The 19,864-nt window shown below is 39.5% G+C and overlaps 1 protein-coding gene across 3 annotated transcripts in view; it reads right to left on the bottom strand.

Moving 5' to 3' along the window:
* The window catches only part of Csde1 (cold shock domain containing E1), a 35,904-nt gene extending 17,003 nt beyond the window's left edge, over positions 1-18,901 (bottom strand). For 2 of the 3 annotated variants that reach the window (XM_051199181.1, XM_051199182.1), the window contains exons 1-5: positions 18,749-18,901; positions 9,748-10,160; positions 3,417-3,563; positions 1,344-1,542; positions 294-403 (exon numbers count right to left, since the gene is read on the bottom strand). In XM_051199181.1, the coding sequence (XP_051055138.1) occupies positions 294-403; positions 1,344-1,542; positions 3,417-3,554 (447 nt within the window). In that variant the 5' untranslated portion in view covers positions 3,555-3,563; positions 9,748-10,160; positions 18,749-18,901. The remainder of the gene's footprint in view (positions 1-293; positions 404-1,343; positions 1,543-3,416; positions 3,564-9,747; positions 10,161-18,748) is intronic. The other variant, XM_051199183.1, reaches the window with a different exon arrangement.
* Between the last annotated feature and the right edge of the window lie 963 nt (positions 18,902-19,864).

Here is a 19,864-nt window from a genome sequence, read left to right as displayed (position 1 = left end):
TTTTAATATGATCCACAAGAGGATGTCATGCTGCCAAGTTTCAAACTTACAGTATACAAACTGACTGTAAGTAAACTCTTAGGGTTATGTATAAAACCCAAATCGAGTCCTGACCATGTTTTTATTTCAGGTCAAGAAACGCCAGTGCTTCTGATCTAATTTTAAAAGTTATCTTCATATACTAGAGCTCTCTTCGTGCAAACTGAGGAGGCAGGGGACAATCTTCCTTTTCTAATGTGAAAGATATGCAAATACAGGGCCCTAAGGAAACACAAAATATCAAAGTCACTAACTTGTCCATTCATTCGTTCTTCAGGATGTATTTCTGGTTTTATCTTCACCAATTTAATAGCAATAGGTTTCCCAGTCCGCCGGTCAGATGATACTTCAAATTCAACATCATCTAAAATAAAGAATGTGTTATGTTTGTTGGACTAATGCTTGAAAACTGGCATCTTGCTTCTGAACCCTAAAGTAATACATGAGTGTCTTCGACCATTGGTTCTCAAAGAGTGGTTCCTAGACCAAAAGCATCAACATTACCTGGGAGCTTAGGTGACATGCAAATTCTTGAGCCTCACTTCAGACCTAGGCAAAGACAAACTCTGGGGATCAAGTACAGCAATATGTATTTTAGCCAGCCTTACAAGTGACTCTGATACCCATGAGCATTTCAGAGTCACTGCCTTAGACAAAGATAGCATATATCAAGCCCTACTTTCCCAAGGCATTTACATGCATTACAAAATGAGATAATACAAGATTTCAGTATTTGGAAACTTCTACTTTAACTTCTCTATACTTTGGCTTCCTTACCTATAAAATAATTTCTAACATATAAGATTGGTGAGGATTAAACAAAATGATGCTAAACAGCATGGCCCTCCAGCATCTGGTACACCAAATATTTATGTTAGTCGTGTGCGTGCGTGCATGAGTGTGTGGTGCCCACAGAGGCCAGAAAAAACCAACAGATCCCCTGGAACTGGAGTATAACTGAGGTGTGGGTCCTTGAAACTGAATGCAGGTCCTATGTAAGAGCAGCAAGTATTCATAACTATTGTGGCCTATTTCCAGCCCCGTTTGTTCTTCTGTTGTTTTGAAAGAGAAACCATGTAACTTCATTCCTTTAAATCCTCCAAGTATCTAAAGTAAAAAATACTCAATACCCTTTAAGTGTTTCAAATCTGAAAAAGATACCACCACAGTAAAAAAAAGTTAGGATACATGTTTCAGTAGTTAACTAAAACGTTCATATTCTTTGGCTTATAACACACTGAAAAAGCACTCTCAAGAACCAGTAGACCTGCAATAGGGCATTAAAAGGTAAGCTGACAGATTACCTCCTACTTTTAAGTCCTGGAGGTTGCCATTATATTGTGAACAGTGGAAGAAAAGTCTAGCTTGCCGTTCTGAACACTGAATAAATCCGTAAGAGGTCAAGAGTTTTTCAATAACCCCAGTTTCACGCAGTGCTGCTGAAGTACCGTTGGGGTACCCATTGTGTCCATTGTTGTGGAGAAGGTTTGGATCAAAGCTCATCTGTTTTAAAAAGAAAATAACACTCAATATATACAATCTGCCCATAATTTCCATAGCATACTAAATCTGGTAACAGATCTTTATCTTTGTTATAGAAAGACAAAGAAAATGAAGTTAAAATATTTTTTAAAGTTGATTTACAGATTTTTATTACTGCAATATTTAATTAACATTTCAGAAGAACCATTATTTTAAGTAATTGCTGTCACTTATAGAATTTCCACTTCTAAAACCAAACAATTCCTACAGCTTAATACTAAGATAAAGCAATGACATTAACTTAACATTAACTTTAAATTACTGAAACAAGTATAGAACAAAAGTAATCAATATATTAAAAAAAACATTATCTAGAATTAACACCTTTGTTCATATTTAAGTAGGTATCTTCACACTATTTAGTAAGCCATGCAGGTTGAATTCATAAAGTTAGTAGAGATTAACATAATAAACTTTTTATTCAATACTTAATTCAAATTAAAAATATGTGGCAAATGCATGCTTAAGTCCTTGAAAAAAAATAGAGAATTATGAGTCAAACTCTAATACAAAACTCACAGCTGAAGAGTTATTTAACAATGTTTAGTAATTCCTATGAATATTCAAGACCTTTTTCTTGATAAGAAATCAAGCAGTAAGTACCCAGACACTAATAACATCTCTAAATGACAACTGCTATGATCAATTCTAAGATCTAATAAAGCAAAAACATTCTGCAGTAAAAAAAGGAGTTATTACAATACAACACAATACAATGTAATCTGTCTACGTCAAATACTATTACCTTGGGTATTTCATAAATCATTAATGATTTTTTTAAATTAAAAAGCATAAATGTAAAAAGCATCTACTAAATAAAGACTAGCTGAGTAATTTTCTACAGAAGCACCATCTCTAAGTCTTTACATTTAGTTTTTAAAAGTCCTTTTCACTGAAATTATGACATAAATATTTCCACTTACCTGAAACAGGCAATTACTAGCTAGAAGGACATATCTTCAATGAGCAAAATTTTTTTATGTAAATGATGCTTGCATGTATGTCTGTGCACCAAATACTGCCTACTGTCCATGGCCAGAAGTGAGCACTGGATCCTCAAGAACCAGAGTTACAGAAAGTAGGGCTAATAGGAATCAAACACCTGGGTCCTCTGGAAGAGCAGCTAGTATTCTTAACCACTGAGCCATCTCTCCAGCCCCAAAGACCAAAATTCTTGAAAGATAAAACAGTTAAACTGGGTATTGTTGTTAATCCAAGCACTTACAAGGAGGCAAAGGGAGGTAGATCTCTGAGTTCCAGGCCAGCCTAATCTCAAGAGTTAACTTGAGAGTCAGGGCTACACAGAGAAATCTTGTCTCGGAAGAAAGGAAGGAAGGAGAGAAAAGACGTGGGATGCTCAAAATATGCAAATCAAAGCACAGCTGTTAGTAATTAAGTTCTATTTCCTTTATTATTCCAGTCACTGTTCTGAAGTGTATTAACTCAAGTTTTCACAAAAGTCCATAAAAATAATGTGCCCATTTACCAAGAAGGAAATAGAATCACTTGCCAAAATCCACTAGTAGATGACTCAAATCATGTGCTTTAAGTTCTTTCCAACTAAAACCACTTGGTAATTTGATTAGAACACAAGAATCTGACTGGGTGGAAATAAGGATGTGAAATCCTCCATTTCCAACAAGATCTAAGCAACCATTAGCAATGCTCTTGGGCTTTCTTTGAGCAGCAAGGTTCTAAACTACTATTCTAATTTCAAAGTGAATGAAAGAAGTTACAAAGTGAGTCTGCAGGCACTTCACCCAAACCACGAAGCTCTCGTAAGCCATGCTTAACACGATGCAAGACAAACTGGATCAAATCCTTTCCTGACTTACAGATCTCTGATACGTGGGGTTTCGCTTTTGTTTTTTTGTCCCAGATGAGGTAGAAGATGAAGACAAGGGTAAAGAAAGTGAAGGAGGGGCTGCAGAAGTGGATTGATGATCCGATGACAAGGTAAATACATTCTCCATATCAAACAGCTGTGGCAATATAGCACAATGTTTACAAGTATGATCAATAAATAAGAGTCAAACTGAAAAATATTCTCAGATACATTAAGCAATCACTATCCTGTGTTATGCCTAAGTTTTTAAACATCATAAGAGTCGTAAGAACACTCTAGTGACAGCCAGGCAGTTTGAGGTCAGCCTGGTTTACAGAGCAAGTTCTAGGACAGCCAGGGTTTCACTGAGAAACCTGTGTTGGAAAAACAAGAACTCTAGAGGCTACTAAGGAAATTACTAAGTCAAATTTCTTCTCAATGTTCAAACAGTTTAAGCAGAATCTAATCTCAATTCTAATTCAATGGGAAATAGGACAAAAATGCTACAATTACATTTTTGCTTAAAATTTAGTTCCTATAAATATTACTGTGTATATATAGCTCAGCTCCCAAGAAGCTGATGTACCAGACAGCTAAATTTCTCAGATAACTCAAATATTCTGAGAATTAAACTATAACTCACTAGGTTGTCTGTAAGTCATTATTTCCTTATTCATTTGCTCTCAGCATACTACAGTTTAAATATACCCAACTGAATGGCCCAACATTATTAGTTACACAGCCAATTCTATAGCAGAGGCACTTGCTGCAGAAATTTATATGGAAGGTAAGGTAAGCATAAGCAAAACTCATGGGAGTTGACACTTCTATTCCCAGTAACTAGCTATTCAATCTCATTACAAAAGAAATGACTACTTAATGAGATCTAATGAGTATGTCAGGCTTATTTATATTAGCTGCAATGTAATAATATACTACATATATAATGTCCCTGATATAACAATTCATAATAGGGTTAAATTCAAAACAAAAAAGCCAAGCATGGTGGCTCATGTGTATAATCCTAACATTTAAGGGCCTAAAGAATAAAGATTACTTACTGAGTTGAAGAACTGTATCGAGTACAGTAAAATCCTATCTTACAAAAGAAGGTAAAATAGAAAAACAAGCCTTCAGAAACAGTGGTTATCAACCTGTGGGTTATAACCCATTAGGGGTGGGGGGCTCCAACAATCCTTTCTCAGGAGTCACCTAACACCACTGGGAAAATACACATTTACAATTCATAACAGTAACAAAATTACAGTTACGAAGTAGCAATGAATATAATTTTATGGTTGGGAGTCACAACACGAGGAACTGTATTAAAGGGTTGAAGCATTAGGAAGGTTGAGAACCACTGCTCCAAAACATGATTTTAATTCCAGTACCTAGGAAGCAAAGACTTGCTTATCAAAAAATTTAGAAACAAAAGAGAATCAAAAACTTCCCCATAAAACAAGTATACAGACAATTCTTATCTAGTGAAAATACCACGAATCTATAAATAGATAACCTATTTCCATAATACTGTTCATTTTTACTATCTGTAATCTTCCAAGACAACCACAGTATAATAATACAATTCATGAAGTTCACAAGCTTCTTATTGACATGGATTTTAATCAATTTATATGAGGACCATTCTTTTTGGTCCTAGATCATGAATTTCTAAGGCCGATTTCTAGACTTTTATTTAGTCTTTCTTACTCCATAGATTTTTACATGAAAACCCATGTGATAAGAAACACAAAATTCAGAAAGCTGTAACCCCAATCCACCAGCACTTTTTCTTTCAAGTTTCCATTACTGCCACACATCACTCTGTAGGTAGGAAGAGTCCCCATTTTCTCACAAAAATAAACCAGAATCTGAAAAGACGTACTGTGTTCTTTTCTGTAGACTTGAACCAATTTCAGTACTGTTTGTTTAGATACTGTTTTATCCCTCATAGGAAAAGACAGATATTTTATTCAACTTTACTGTTTTTGATGTTTTAAACCAGTTATCTCATAATATAGTTTTAATTGGCCTTGTATTATACAGCCCAGGCTAGATTTGCAACAGCAATCTTCCTGCCTCAACCTTTTGAGTGCTGAGAATACAACTTTGGGAATGTTTTAATTTTTTCAAGGAATTCCTAATAATTTGGGTAAACTACATACTTTTATGTTATTAAAACCAATTTCTTCAAAATTGCCAAAACCCCTCTCCCAGCACTTGGAAAGAAGAGACAGGAGGATCTCGGGATTCAAAGCCAACCTGATGTACTTAGCTAGCTGCAGGGAGGGGGCATAAAGGACACACTAAAAAATAATAAACAAACAAAAAAGGTTCAATAAAACCCACAAAAGTCAATACTTAATGTAATGGAAAGTGCTCAGAAAGAATGGAAAAAAAAAAAATCAAAACAAAAAAGAACTTCAAAGGGGGCACCTGGGAAGCAGAGGCAGGCAGACCTCTAAGTTTGAGATCATCCTGGTCCACAAGTTCCAGGACAGCCAGGGTTAGACGAGAAACCATGTCTCAAAAACAAGACAAGCCAGGTGGTGGTGGCACATGCCTTTAATCTCAGCACTAAGAGGCAAAGGCAGATGATCTATAAGTTGGGGGACAGCTGGGCCTACACAGCAGGGTTTCAGTTCAGCCAAGAATAGAGAAGAAAGGAGGGAGGATGCCTGCATACAAAGAGCTAGGTGTGATACTACATGACCAATATAATATCAGCACCTGGGAGATGAATGCAGTACTGGTTAAAGCACTTGTTGCTCTTACAGAAGACCCAGGTTCAATTCCTACCACCCATATGTGTCAGCTTACAACTATCTGTAACTCTAGTTCCAGAGGATCTGAAATCCTCTTCTGACCTTCTCAGACACCAGGGACATAAGTGGTTCACAGATACACATATACATGCAGGCAAGCCTCTCGCACATAAAATAAATTAAAAGACCCCCACAGATGGAAAAAAAAGGCTAAAAAACTAGCAAAAAAATGAAAACAATCCAATTCTAACTCCATGGCTCATAATTTTTTCAAACATTTATTTCTTGCACGAGTGTTTGATTACATGTACACATGGTACCATTTGAGTGCCTAGCACATACCTGAGGAAATAAGCTTTAGGATGTCCTGAAACTGGAGTTATGGATGATGGTTGTAATCAACCATATGGGTGTTGGGGACTGAACCTGGGTACTCCTAGCAGCATAGCCAATGCTGGATTATTCATTCAACCAGGAATTGAGTGCCTACAATAGTAGCACTGATCTAAGTTCTATTCATATAGATTAGTATCTTAGTTACAATTAATTTTCCAGTGATTATTTTCTCAAATGTAAAGTCAGAGCTCAAATGTTTTCAAAATTCCCTGAAATAGGGGTTAGAGAGATGGTTCAGTAAGTAAGCACTGACTGTTCTTCCAGGACCCAGGTTCAATTCCTAGCACCCACATGACAGCTCACAACTGTCTGCTAACTCCAGTTCCATGGGATCAACACCCTCACACAGACACACATGCTGGCAAACCAACACATATAAAAATTAAAAAATAAATAAAAATAAAAGTTATAATTTTGTGCCATAACATCTGAGAGAAATTTTTGTGATGTAGTCTGCTGGTTTCTCTAGTAACAATTCCATTCTTTAAGTTATTTCTCTCTCTCTTTTTTTTTTTTTTTGCATTTTTTTTATTTATTTTATATAACCAAGTCATTTAAATGAAAACAAACCTTTATAGACAATATTTGGGAATCTGGGCGTCGTTCTTTCCAAACTACTAAGTTATTTCTCTTTTAAAGTCAGTTCTAAACAAGGTAGCTCAGAGTCAGGCAGTACAATCCCAGCACTCAGGAAGCAGAGGCAAGTGGATCTGAGTTTGAGGACAGCATGTTCTACACAGTGAATTCCAGGACAGCTAAGGCTACACAGAGAAACCATGTCTCACAAGGGGGAAAAAAAAAAAAAAAAGACACATACAGTCTTGTTCTTACTCATGCTGTCTTCAATTTGTGGGATTAGGTCCTGCCTCAGCCTGCCAAGAAACTTAAGACATGCACCACCCCAGATGCTTCCTTTAGCTTTACAAGGAGCTTCAATTTGTGGTAGGCATCTGATGGGAGATGTCATTCTGTGTATGTTTCTCATACTGGTTAATGAGCACTGTTGGCCAATAGGAAAGGAAGATAGGAGGGACTAGGAGACAAGGAGGAAATAGGTAGTAGGAAGGATGGGGAGTCTGGAGAGAACAGAACCGCCACTCCTCCGCTCTCGGTAAGACCACGTGGAAATACGTAGAAATGGGTTAAAAATTAAGACAGAGCTAGCCAATAAGAAACTAGCACCTGGCCAACAGCATAATATCAAATACAGAGTCTCGGTGTGTTATTTGGGGCTGGCACAGTGGCAGGACAAGACTCGGTGACAGGTGGAAAAAACCATACACCTTACAGGCATCTCCATCTAGCCCAATAGAACAAACAATAGCCTAAACTTACTCTTTAAAAATCAGAGAAGAAAGAGACAGAAGACAGGCTAGAACAAAGTTATCTTAAAATTGGTTGTGGAAATAAAATCATCACTAAGAGCAGCTATCAGTTAAACAATACAGGAGCTAGGCTGGTGGGATGCACCTTTAATCCCAGCACTCAGGAGGCAGAAGTAGATGGATCTCTGAGTTCAAGGGCAGCCTGGTCTATAAAGCGAGTTCCAGGACAGTCACTACTATACAGAGAAACCCTGTTTTGAAAACAAAACATGGGGTGAGGTTGGAGACAGCCTAAACACTTTCTTGCTAATTTTTAATTTATTCATTTTTATTTTATATGCATTGGTGCTTTGCCATGAATGTCAGGTCCCCTAGAAGTAGAATTACAGACAGTTGTGAGCTGCCATGTGAATGCTGGAAATTGAATCCAGTCTCCTCTGAAAGAGCAGTCAGTGTTCTTAACCACTGAGCCATCTCTCCAGCCCCCTACTTGCTACTCTTACTAAGGACCTAGGAACTCCAGTTTCAGAGGATGCAAAGCCTTTTCTAGCCTCTAAAGGATCTTGCAAGCACATAGAGCACACACACACACAGTCACATATACACACAAGAAATAGTGCTCATCCATGATAGGCCTGTGTGCTTCTTGAAATAAGACAACTTATTTCCACTGAATTTAATTTGCAACATTTTAAAATATGGTTGTGGGACTTTTTGAATCATCTTCTTGTGTTCCTACCTATATGGTTGTGTTGTTCTTCCTTAATGTTCTCTTTCCAACATTCCTCCTTTACCATTTATAACCTAATTCCCTTCTCAATTCTAAGACTTCACATTTTAGAAAACCTAGAAACTAAAAAGAAAAATTGCTCTTTATAACCCTAATTCCCTCATAACTGTTTAACATTCCATACTAGTAGCCTTGACTTCTGATTACAAAAAAATTACAGGTAGGTCCCCATTTCAACAAGCCCTGACACAAATTCCACATTTCAGTAAATGACAAACATTCTTTGTAGTTTGGACAACTAATAAGTCTGCTCTCCCTAGGCTTTCCTTCACTTTGAACCTGTTACAAGACTCTTCAACCATTAGAATCCCACTGTCTGCCTACTCCTTCATCTATACACTGGCCTTTGTCTTAACTGTTTATTCTTTGCTTTCAGCAGATCTTCTCATCTTCAAATTACCTCTCAAATGAGAGGAATCATTTGAGAAGGAATCAAGCCATGTTGCCTTTGAAAAAAACAAAATCCATTAAAATTGCTAATACCCATCCAATGGTTCTCATACATATAGAACAGAGCCAATATTCTGTACCTCTCACAACCTGGCTCCAAAAAGCTTCCCTGTCCAGTTACTCTAGACACTCCAGAAACTGTACTCTTGTCTGTAACTGGACTGCTCACTCAATACAGCCCTGTGCTTCAATCTGAGAACTGTTACTTCTGTACTCTAGCAGAAGCCTTTTGAGAAAGTCCTGCTCTGTCCACACACCTCCTGAGTACTGTCCTTTAGTTATATTCTCAGCACTTAGTACCCTTTCTCTTAGCCTACATTTAATAGTGATATTTTGCAACTAAATGCTTTAAATTTAGTTTGGTGAACACTTTATTCACTACCATAAGCAATTTGTAACAATATAGTAAGCATGTAAACAATCCATTCATACACCACCATGTCCAGTTTATACATATATTGGTTTTTATGAGGCAGGGTTTCTCTGTGTTGCTTTGGAGCCTCTCCTGGCACTCACTCTGTAGACCAGGCTGGCCTTGAACTCACAGAAATCCACCTGCCTCTGCCTCCCCACCAGTTTATATATTCTTAACCAATGAAAAAAATATAAACTCACCTCGCAGTGATAATCAAATATTGCACTTTCAGTAGTATTTGCTGACTTTTCTTTTGCAGCACAAGTTCCAAAGGATGAAAGTTGCTAGTATTAAAAAAAAAAAAAAAAAAAAAAAAAAAAAAAAAAAAAAAGCGAGAGGAAATGATCTATCAAGCTAATAAAGAATACAACTGCTGCTGCACCGGGCAATCTCACAGTACAGCACTGAAGAAAACAAAGACTACTAGCAGCGTTGGGAAGTGCTCTTTCAAAGCTGTTGAGTAGGCACAAACTTCTTGTTTCAGATCAAGTGTTGTGTCTTCAACTTGTGTACTCTTCTTTGGTGTTGCTGGTTGTTCCGGGTCTGTTCCTTGCCTGATCTGAACTTGAAGCAGCAGTTTCAGGTGGTAAAGTCTGTTCCGTTACACTTCATACTGGAGGCAGAAACAAAGACAAAGTACAGCTAACAGACAATCAGGAACAGCGGGTAGGAGGCTTAGAATCACTGCCCAGTATTGCCAAGTAACTTGAAAGCACTCACTCTTGGAGAGTGCAAGTGAGGACTGTTTACATCCTCTGCCAAGACCCCAAATTATTCCTAAATCCTGCTAACCCCTACCCGGATCATCTGCCAAGTCACACAATATAGTATTCAGCTAGGACAAGCATCTTACACACATGTGTGTTAGGTTTTATGGAAAATATAAAATAACTCCCCAGGACAGAAAATTCAACTGCTAGGCTGGGTGCTGCATCATACTAGCCTAGAAATCCTACTCCTTTCAATACTGTACAAGAGGCAAAGCAATATGGTAAGCACAGATAACTAAGACAGCAAATCTGAACAGAGCCTAACTATCCTATGTGTAAGTATCACCTAAGACAAGTCTGTATACAAAATTCTAAGTTCTTTGAAAACAGGAACATTGTAGTATTATTTGATTTTTTAAAAAACCTTATTTTTGTGTAAGAATTGTGGATATTAACTCATACATGTGTGGATTATCAGATGGGGGGGGTGTCAGTTTTTTTTTTCCATCTTATGTTTCTGTGATTTAACTCAGTACCTTTACCCATCGTGCCACCTTGCTGGTCATCATGGGATGATTTTCTTTTCTTTTTTAACCTTTATTTTATTTTATTCAGACAAGGCTTCTCTGTGGAGCCCTGGTTATTATGGAACTCAATCAGTAGACGAGGCTGGCATTAAACTCACAGAGATCCACCTGCCTCTGACTCCCAAGTGTTGGGATTAAAGGTGTGGACCACCAATGCCTGGCTGGCCCTCATGGGGTTTTTAAAAATTGTGCTTCAAGTTCTCTGGCATGGATGGTTAATAAGTGTAGTGTATTTCAGAGGAACTGAAAAGGTCAACCTGGACAGAAGAGAGGGTCAGCCGGCAGTGGTGGCACATGCCTTTACCCAGCACTCAGGAGGAGAGGCAGGAGCATCACTGTGAGTTGGAGGCCAGCCAGATTTACAGAGTGAGTTCCAGGACAGCCAGGGCTGTTACACAGAAACCCTGGAGAAAGAAAGAGAGACACAGAGACAGAGACACACACACGCGCGCGCGCACACACACGCACACGCACGCACGCACACACACACACACACACACACACACACACACACACACAGAGAGAGAGAGAGAGAGAATGACTTATAAGGTGACCTAGATATGGTGGGACATGTCCACAATTCCAAGACAGCCAGGACTATAGAGACCTTGTCTCATACAAACACAAATTATTATATTTATTTACTGGAGGGATTTGTAAGTGTGTGTGTGTGTGTGTGTGTGTGTGTGTGTGTGTGTTGAAAGGGGGGGGGGGAATGTAGGTCAGACAATGCATAGAAGCCAATTCTCTCCTCCCAACATGTGGGTTCTGCAATCAAACTCATGTTAGGTTTAGCAGCAGGTGTCCCTTAACTGAAAGGTGATTGTGAGTTTCACCTTTTGCTTTGAGAAGGGATGAAGGCTAGCCAGAAACTCACTTTGTAGCACTAGATGGCCTTGATTTTTCTGATTTCATCCCCACGTTCTGTTTATAAGTCCCTGTCAATACCTATGCCTTTCATTCCTCTTTTTTTCCCCAGTAGTACTGGGGATTGACTGAACCCAGGACCTTAGGCACACTAGTCTTCCTACCACTGAGGTATACCCCACCTCCATTCATTGTCTTAATTCCCTCTAAAACAGTCAACAGAATTAAGTGCCAGCCAATCTTTTTGGTACCAAATCATTTCTGAAACTTATGTCATGTTTATGCATCCCATTCTTCTAACTATATTTCAAACTTCTGAGGGGACCTATCCCACTACTGCTTCACTACAGCAGCAATTAATATAGCAAAAAGATAGTTTCTATAACAGGCAAATGACCTCAAAATTCAAGCATAAACAGTTCTAACAATATAAGACCTTAATTACCCAATCAGAACTTATCTTCAAAAAAAGCAGACAGATTCGGCATAGGGATTTATCTTAACACTTTAAGATTATTTATAGCTGGGCATTGGTGGCACTGGCCTTTAATCCTGGCACTTGAGAAGCAGAGGCAGGTGGATCTCTGTGAGCTCGAGGCCAGCCTGGTCTACAGAGCTACACAGAGAAACCTTGTCTCAAACAAACAAACAAACAAATAAATGATTATTTATAGATCCCAACATCAAAATTAAGAGCAGTACTGTTGAGGATAGCAAGACAACTACCAGCAGTTAAGTGCACTGGTTGCTCTCCCAGTCAGAGGACCCAGGTTCTATTTATTTCCAACACATGCTATCAACTCACAATGACCTGTAACTCCAGTTCCAGGGGAATCACAAACTCTCCTAGCCTCCAAGGACAAAAGATACAAATATGGTGTAGAGACATACATACATACAACCAAAACATCAATATACATAAAATAATTGGGTGAGGGGTTGAGACAGGGTTTCTCTGTGTAACAGCCCTGGCTGTCCTAGAACCAGGTAGGCCTCCAACTCAGAGATATCTGCCTGCCTCTGCCTCAGGTGCTGGAATTAAAGACTGGCCACACCACTCCCCAGCCTCATAAAATAATTAAAAAAAAATTTTTTAACAACTATAGTGGGGGCTAGGAGAATTTATCAGTAGTACTTATGCTTGCCACCAACCAATGACAACCCCCGCCCAAATAAACTACAACAAAATCACATGTATTCTGAAAAAAGAAAAACAATGATAGTCAGGCAGTGGTGGCACAAGCCTTTAATCTCAGCATTTGGGGAGGCAGACGAAGGTGATTCAGAGCCTGGTCTATGGATGGAATTCTAGGACAGCCAGGACTACAAATAGAATCCTTGTCTCAAAAAAAAAAAAAAAAAAAAAAAAAAAAAAAAAAAAGTCTTTAAATTTGAACTACATTAATTCAATCTAGGGTGATAAATCATGTCACTATCTGTCTGATCACCAAGACTCCTATAATCCACACCAGGTAGTACCGCAGAGCTCATTATGAAATCATGAACGAGGCATAGCAATATATATTAAGCACAAACTTACAACAAACAATTATCCAGTAGGTAAATTAGCATCTTTTTATTTGGGAGAGAGGGGGTTGAGACAGGGTTTCTCTGTGTAGCACTGGTTGTTCAGGAACTCACTCTGTAGACCAGGGTGCCTTGAACTCACCGAGATCCACCTGCCTCTGTCTCCCAGGTGCTGGGATTAAAGGTGTGTGTGTGCCACTACCGCCCTTAAATTAGTATCTTATTTATACGATTTATAGGTAACTGAATGGTTTTCAACCAAATTAACTCTGAAGTGCTTGTAGGTATTGGTCAAGCATTTGTATAAAATTGGCTAGCTATCTCAAATAATATCATTCATCAGTGGTGTTGACTCCTCTAGCTCTCTGAAAACAAATCCATCTCTCTTTATTCCTCCAAAGCTAAACACTTCTAAGAGTAGGGAACAAACAAAGAGTCTACTTGTTGATGCTCAACTCTTTCCCCCCACTGTTCCAAAGAGAAACAGTACCATTACTTATCAATATTATATTATTTTAGGAGCTAAAAGTAGTATTTACTAAACTGTTATTCTGACTGGCACCTGTCCTCTATTATTATTTCCCACAGATGCATATCTCAAAGGTTTAGCATAATATAGGCTGAAGGGATTTATGTGGTAATAAATCCATAAAATATATCAAAAGATTTGGTTTTTTAAAGTCAAGAATCTTACTATGAAGCTTCAGCTGGCCTCGAATTCACTCAGTAAAGGAGGCTAGCCTAATACTCAGAGATCAGTCTCCCTCCCAAGTAATGGGATTAAAATCCTGCGCCACTGTGTCCACTCAGTTTATAATTTTTAAAATCAATGCGTATATGACAGCATTTACTTAGAGAGAATAAAAATGAAAAACTAAACCAGTGTGCAGAGCTCCTCCTAACCCACTTCCTGTAGGAAGTACCTCCTTTTTTAGAGGAAAAGACCCAAATTGGTCAGAATCTCCACTGCCACACATTTTACTGAACATCATACTTATATTTTCAATAGATTTGTGTGTGATTATAAATAAAATCCTTACCTTCACAGTTCAAATCTGTGATGCATTAGCTGGTTTTAAATTCGAATGCACCATAACTGTAGCACAGAAGCTGTGATTTGCCTGGACCTTTTTATTTTCTTCCTCATTTGTGTGTTTAGTGGTAGTATGAACTGAACTCAAAATCTTAGTTATGCTAGGCAGAGGCTCTACTATTGAGCTATACCTCTTCTCGCTTAACTTTTGAAATTAAGATTAATGATAAGCTTTAGATATAAACCTTACTCTTACTGAATGTAAATGGATCTGAGTTCAAGGCCAGCCTGGTCTACAGAGTGGGTTCTAAGACAGAAACCCTGTCTTGAAGACTCCAATAGTCAAGTGATATAGGCACACCTTTAGTCCCAGCACTCAGGAAGCAGAAGCAGGCAGATATGTGAGTTTGAGGCCAACCTGGTCTACAGAGTTCCAGAAAAGTTAGAGTAAGTAAATAAAAATAAATATATAAAATAAATATAAACCACCCCCTATTAAAGAGAACTAAATTTGATATCCATTCAACTATCCTTTACTATATAAGTAGTTGTTAATGACCTGGATGTTAGGACATTTAAAATTATGTATCTAACATGTAACTGATATTAAATACAACAGTCAGGGTGAGAAGCTGAAGAAATTATTAACAAAAACCTAATCTATGCTATATCTTATTTTTGAGACAAATTTAAGATGATCTTGAACTTGTGATACTCCTTTTCCTGCCTTTTCCCTGAGTACTGGGATTATAGGCATATGCTTCTATACTGAGTTTTCACTCTGTGCTAGAGACTGAACCCAGGACTTTGAGCTATCAACCAAACACTAAACTATATATATCCTCAGCATTTGATACATTTGTAACTTAATGAAGTCAAAACAAAACTTGCCTCATCTAATTTAGTTATACTAAAAATGTTAATGTTCATAAGTAATGGACCGCATTAATCAAGACTCTTACATTCTTGAAATCAGTGTTAGTTTATAATTATAGTGTATTTCTTTTTCTTTCCACCTCAGACAGGGATTCTCTGTATTGCTTTGGAGCCTGTCCTAGAACTAGCTCTGTAGACCAGGCTGGCCCTGAACTCACAAAAATCTGCCTGCCTCTGCCTCCTGAGTGCTGGGATTAAGGGGTATGCCCGAATTGTAGTGTATTTCAATTCAACTTTTGTTTTGGTTTGGTTTTTACAAAGTGAAGTTTCTCTGTGCAGTCCCAAAGCTCCCTCTGTGTACCAAGATGGCCTCAAACTCAGTGATCCACCTGCCTCTCTGCCTCCCTCCCAACTGCTTTAATTAAAGGCTGTGTCACCATGCCCAGCTTAAAACTTACATTTTAAATGTAGCTTAGTGGGTACCATGCTGCAGAGTAAGCCATCAACTAGAGAGGAAAGCATGCCTTATAAAGTAGAAATGTATTGGGCAGAAATTACAACTAATAAAAGGAGGTACTATTCAGCAAAGACTTGCACAGTGGAACTTGTAGCTGATCACTGGAGCTTGCAGTTACTAAGTTGGAGAAACAGAAATGCCACATTTCAAACCAATGGGTAGTTTACCTGTGCCATGTTGAGGAACAACAGATACATTTTTTTCAATGTTATATTAATGCCATATCTTACCATAAAAGGGCACATTAAATATCCTTAAGTTTTGCATTGTTTTGTTTTAATTCTGTATTACCACATTTAAGTAGAAAAACATCTAATGCTGAGACAAAGGGACTTTCTAAATCCTGCTTGGGTAAAAGGGACTTAAAAACAAATGCCTTGGAAGTGGTGGCACATACCTCTAAAGTCAGCAGTCAGAAGACAGAAGCAGATTGACACGGTCTCAGAATGAATGATGAGATTCAAGAAGGAAAACACAAGTCACTACCAGCACAGCAGTTTGACCATGTAAATCATTTCCACTAAGTTTTTATAATTGAAACCACTGTGGAAAGTTCTTAATTTGTGTTGTTTTGTGAAAATAGTCTCCCTATGTAGCCCATAATGGCTTCTGATTCAAGATCCTCCTCTCTAAGCCTCCCAAGTGCTGGAACAAAGTTTGGGCAAAAATCTCAAAATGTTCTCTTTTTTGATTTTAGAAAGGTTTCAAAGGCACAGCAATTTTGTGTGTCTTATCAACATTTCTACTTGATTTTGCAACACACTCCTCTAATTATTTTACTACTCAAAAACTCACCCAAAAAGAATTTCCATGGTATATCTACCTGATTGAGAAAAGTATATCCCTCATAGCAATATGAACAATGTACTTCAAAAATGATCAAAACTAAGGTTTATGCTAGATAAAAAAGGGATGACTAAGGGGCTAACTGAAGGTAGGAGAGGGAAAATGGGTAGAAGAAAAACACAAGTACGTTTTCATAATTTCCATTTATTGGAAATTTACCACAATTCTCAACCACTCCTTAAGGTTACACTTGAGTCAGAACTTATTTACAAAAAAAGAAAACCTATCATCTGTACTTCAAATACTTTGCTTTTCAACTCAGCTGCTATAAATACTCATCTTGACCGTAAACATCCAGAGCAGCTGCAATTGAAACTATCATCTTTTTTTTTTAATTTCAGTTATAAGATCAAAAGGAAATAAACATTATATCTGAGCCTTTTGTCTGTGTAGCCTTGGCTGTCCTGAAACTAGCTTTGTAGATCAGGCTGGCCTTGAACTCAGACACCTGCCTGCCTCTGAATTCCAGTGCTGGGATCAAAAGGGTGTAACACCACCACCTAAATTTTACACTCATACACACTTAATCCTCTCATCCAAATGAATAACTATACTGCCCCTCAATTTAGTATTAAGTTTGGCTTCTAGTACCTCAAAATGAGAAATGAGCACCAGACATGGTGGTACACACCTTTGATCTCAGCACTTGGGAGGCAGAGACAGATCTGTGACTTTAAGGCCAGCCAAGGATACACAATGAGACTCAAAAAAGAAGACACATGGAGCTTGAATTAATACCCTATAATTTGGCCAGGCAATGAATGGTAGCCCACGCCTTTAATCCCAGCACTCCGGAGGCAGAGAGAGGTGGATCTCTGACGGTTCAAGACCAGCTTGGTCTACAAGAGCTAGTTCCAGGACAGCCTCCAAAACCTCACTTTTTAAAAAGTAGGTTGGAGCAAGCAGACCAGAGGTGGAGACTAGACAGTTCAAGGCTAGCACAGGGCTACGTAGTTCAAAGCAAGCTTGAGCTGCATAACCAGTCTCAATAAAGGAAAGAAAAACAAATTTGGCAGCTCTGTGAACTGCAGCCTAACAGAATTTAATTGTTCAAACTCAACTGCCTGTCTCCTCAACTACTTAAATAGCACTATCTTTTCGCTCATTTTAGTTGCAAAATAAGGAAACTAAGTGGCCTAATAATGTTCAGATTGTTTTCTGCAGTGGGAAGCCTGTTTTAGGGAATACTCCCCGCTCACCTGAGTCAAGTTAAGAGATGAGCCACACAGGTATTTCTAAGGGAAATTCTTGAAAGCAAAAAAACCGTAGCACTAAGATTTCATGCTGCTGAAACATTCAATGGTAAAATCGTCCCATTTTGTCTCAGAGTAGTGCTCTAAAACTATATACATGACAAAGCCAAGCCATTCATTGCACAATGCAGGCCAGAGCTTGCACCATGTAGAGAGGGCATCACGGAAATCTAACGCATGCCATCTACCCCGGACAGAAGGGTGGGAGACACGTGCTTGGGCTGGGACCCCGCTCCCTTTTCAAATGTCACGGGGCAAAGTTAGGAGTGGAGACCCAGCCGTGACTTAGTAAAGATGTCGATTCGGCCGCGCTAGGGTCAGATATGATTTGGGAGGGGGAAAGAGGTGTCTCTAAGTACTTCCCCAAGAAGGAGCAGGGTCTCGACCCACACACAAAGAAGGCGCCACTGCCGCACTGCGCTCTGGTAGTCGTAGTCATATCCCCAAAGCAACAGACGGTCAAGAAAGACAAGATCCTTTAAAAAAAAAAAAAAAAAAAAAGTAGGCCCTTCTCCCGGCCTATTCCAGCTGCACACAAAGGACCGCGCCACCACCCCCTCGCCCCTCCCGCCGGGACTTGTAGTTTCCTTTCCCCAAGCCAAGCCGCAGAGGGGGACGAGGACAGACTACAGCTCCCGGCAGCCTCCGCGCCCGAGCCCCGCACCCTCTGCCTCCATCTTGGCTGCGGCCGGAGCCTCCATTTTCGCTCCCTCCCCCCACTTCAGTCACTACCACTACCACAAACAAGCGCGTCTCCGGGCCTCAACTCCTCACTAAGCTTCGGCGGCCTGCCGTGAGGCCCGGACGGTTGAACCGGAGACGAATGAGGAAGCTTGAAGTAGGAACTCACACTGAGAGCTTCCCGACCCGGAATTCCAATAGTGCCCACCCTGACTCAGAAGTCTCACCCATTAGTCAGGGTCTCCTCACCTGCCCTTAGCCTGGCTTCTTGCTACCCCCCACTGGACACTGAGGTCGTACTCACCCCAACAGCTCAGCGCCCCCTCTCCAGCGCCGCCATAAGCAGCACGGCCCGGTACGTAGGAATAAATCTCGCTTCTCTCGCGAGAGTTGCAGGCTCGGAGCGCGTGCACGGGAAGGTGGGGGGCGTGCTCTTAGTACGCTTGCGCGCAATGGCTGAGTGACGTTGACGAGTGACCAGCGTTTCTCCACTAACGAGATGGTTACTGTGCGCTTTTATAGTCTCAGCCCTTAGTACTGCCACAAGCGATCTCGGCGTCTACCGTCTCTGCTGGGACGCTGTGGGCGGAGTGGCGACTGACTGGAGGCGCCTCTGGTCTTCGAGTAAACCTTGAACAGGAACGGTTCTGAGGGCATATCCAGGAATGTCATGAAAAAAAGGATTTCACTTTCCTCAGCAATAATCCGGGAGTCCTCAAACCGCAGTCTCTCTGTTTTAGTCACCGGACATCCTTTCTCCTGCCTCCTACATTAGAATGGATTTCATTGTTTTAGAGGCAAGTTTTTAACAAAGTAGTTTGAAAATCTTAACTGAGACCATTTGTCTTCCAGAAATTACAAACAAACAGACAAAAATGAGCGAGGCTAGCTGGGGAGTGGTGGTGCACACCTTCATTCCCAACAACCCTCAGGAGGCAGAGACAGGCAGATCTCTGAGCTCGAGGCTAGCCTCATTCCCAACAACCCTCAGGAGGCCGAGGCAGGCAGATCTCTGAGCTCGAGGCTAGCCTCATTCCCAACAACCCACAGGAGGCAGGCAGATCTCTGAGCTTGAGGCTAGCCTGTCACTGTCTACAGAGTGAGTCCCAAGACAGCCAGAGCTACACAGAGAAACCCTGTCTCAAAAAAAAAAAAAAAAAAAAAAAAAAAAAAAAAAAAAAATCACAAAACTCTCCAAGCCACTTTGTGTCCTTTTCAGTTACCAGAAGATATTTGTAACATGTCAGTCTGAATAAATATTTAAAAGTCTGAAATCAGGGTAAAAAGGTGGATGGATCTCTGAATTGGAGGCTAGTCTGGGCTACAAAGTGAGTTCCAGGACAGCCAGGGTTACACAGTGAAACCTTGTCTCAAGAAAAAAAAAAAAAAGAAAAAAGAAAGAAAAGAAAGAAAGAAAGAA

The sequence above is a fragment of the Phodopus roborovskii genome, unplaced genomic scaffold (genome assembly GCF_943737965.1).
Source record: "Phodopus roborovskii unplaced genomic scaffold, PHOROB, whole genome shotgun sequence".
Classification (NCBI taxonomy): domain Eukaryota; kingdom Metazoa; phylum Chordata; class Mammalia; order Rodentia; family Cricetidae; genus Phodopus; species Phodopus roborovskii.
The sequence above is the reverse complement of the archived record's forward strand: the minus strand, read 5'-3'. Positions and strand labels throughout refer to the sequence as shown.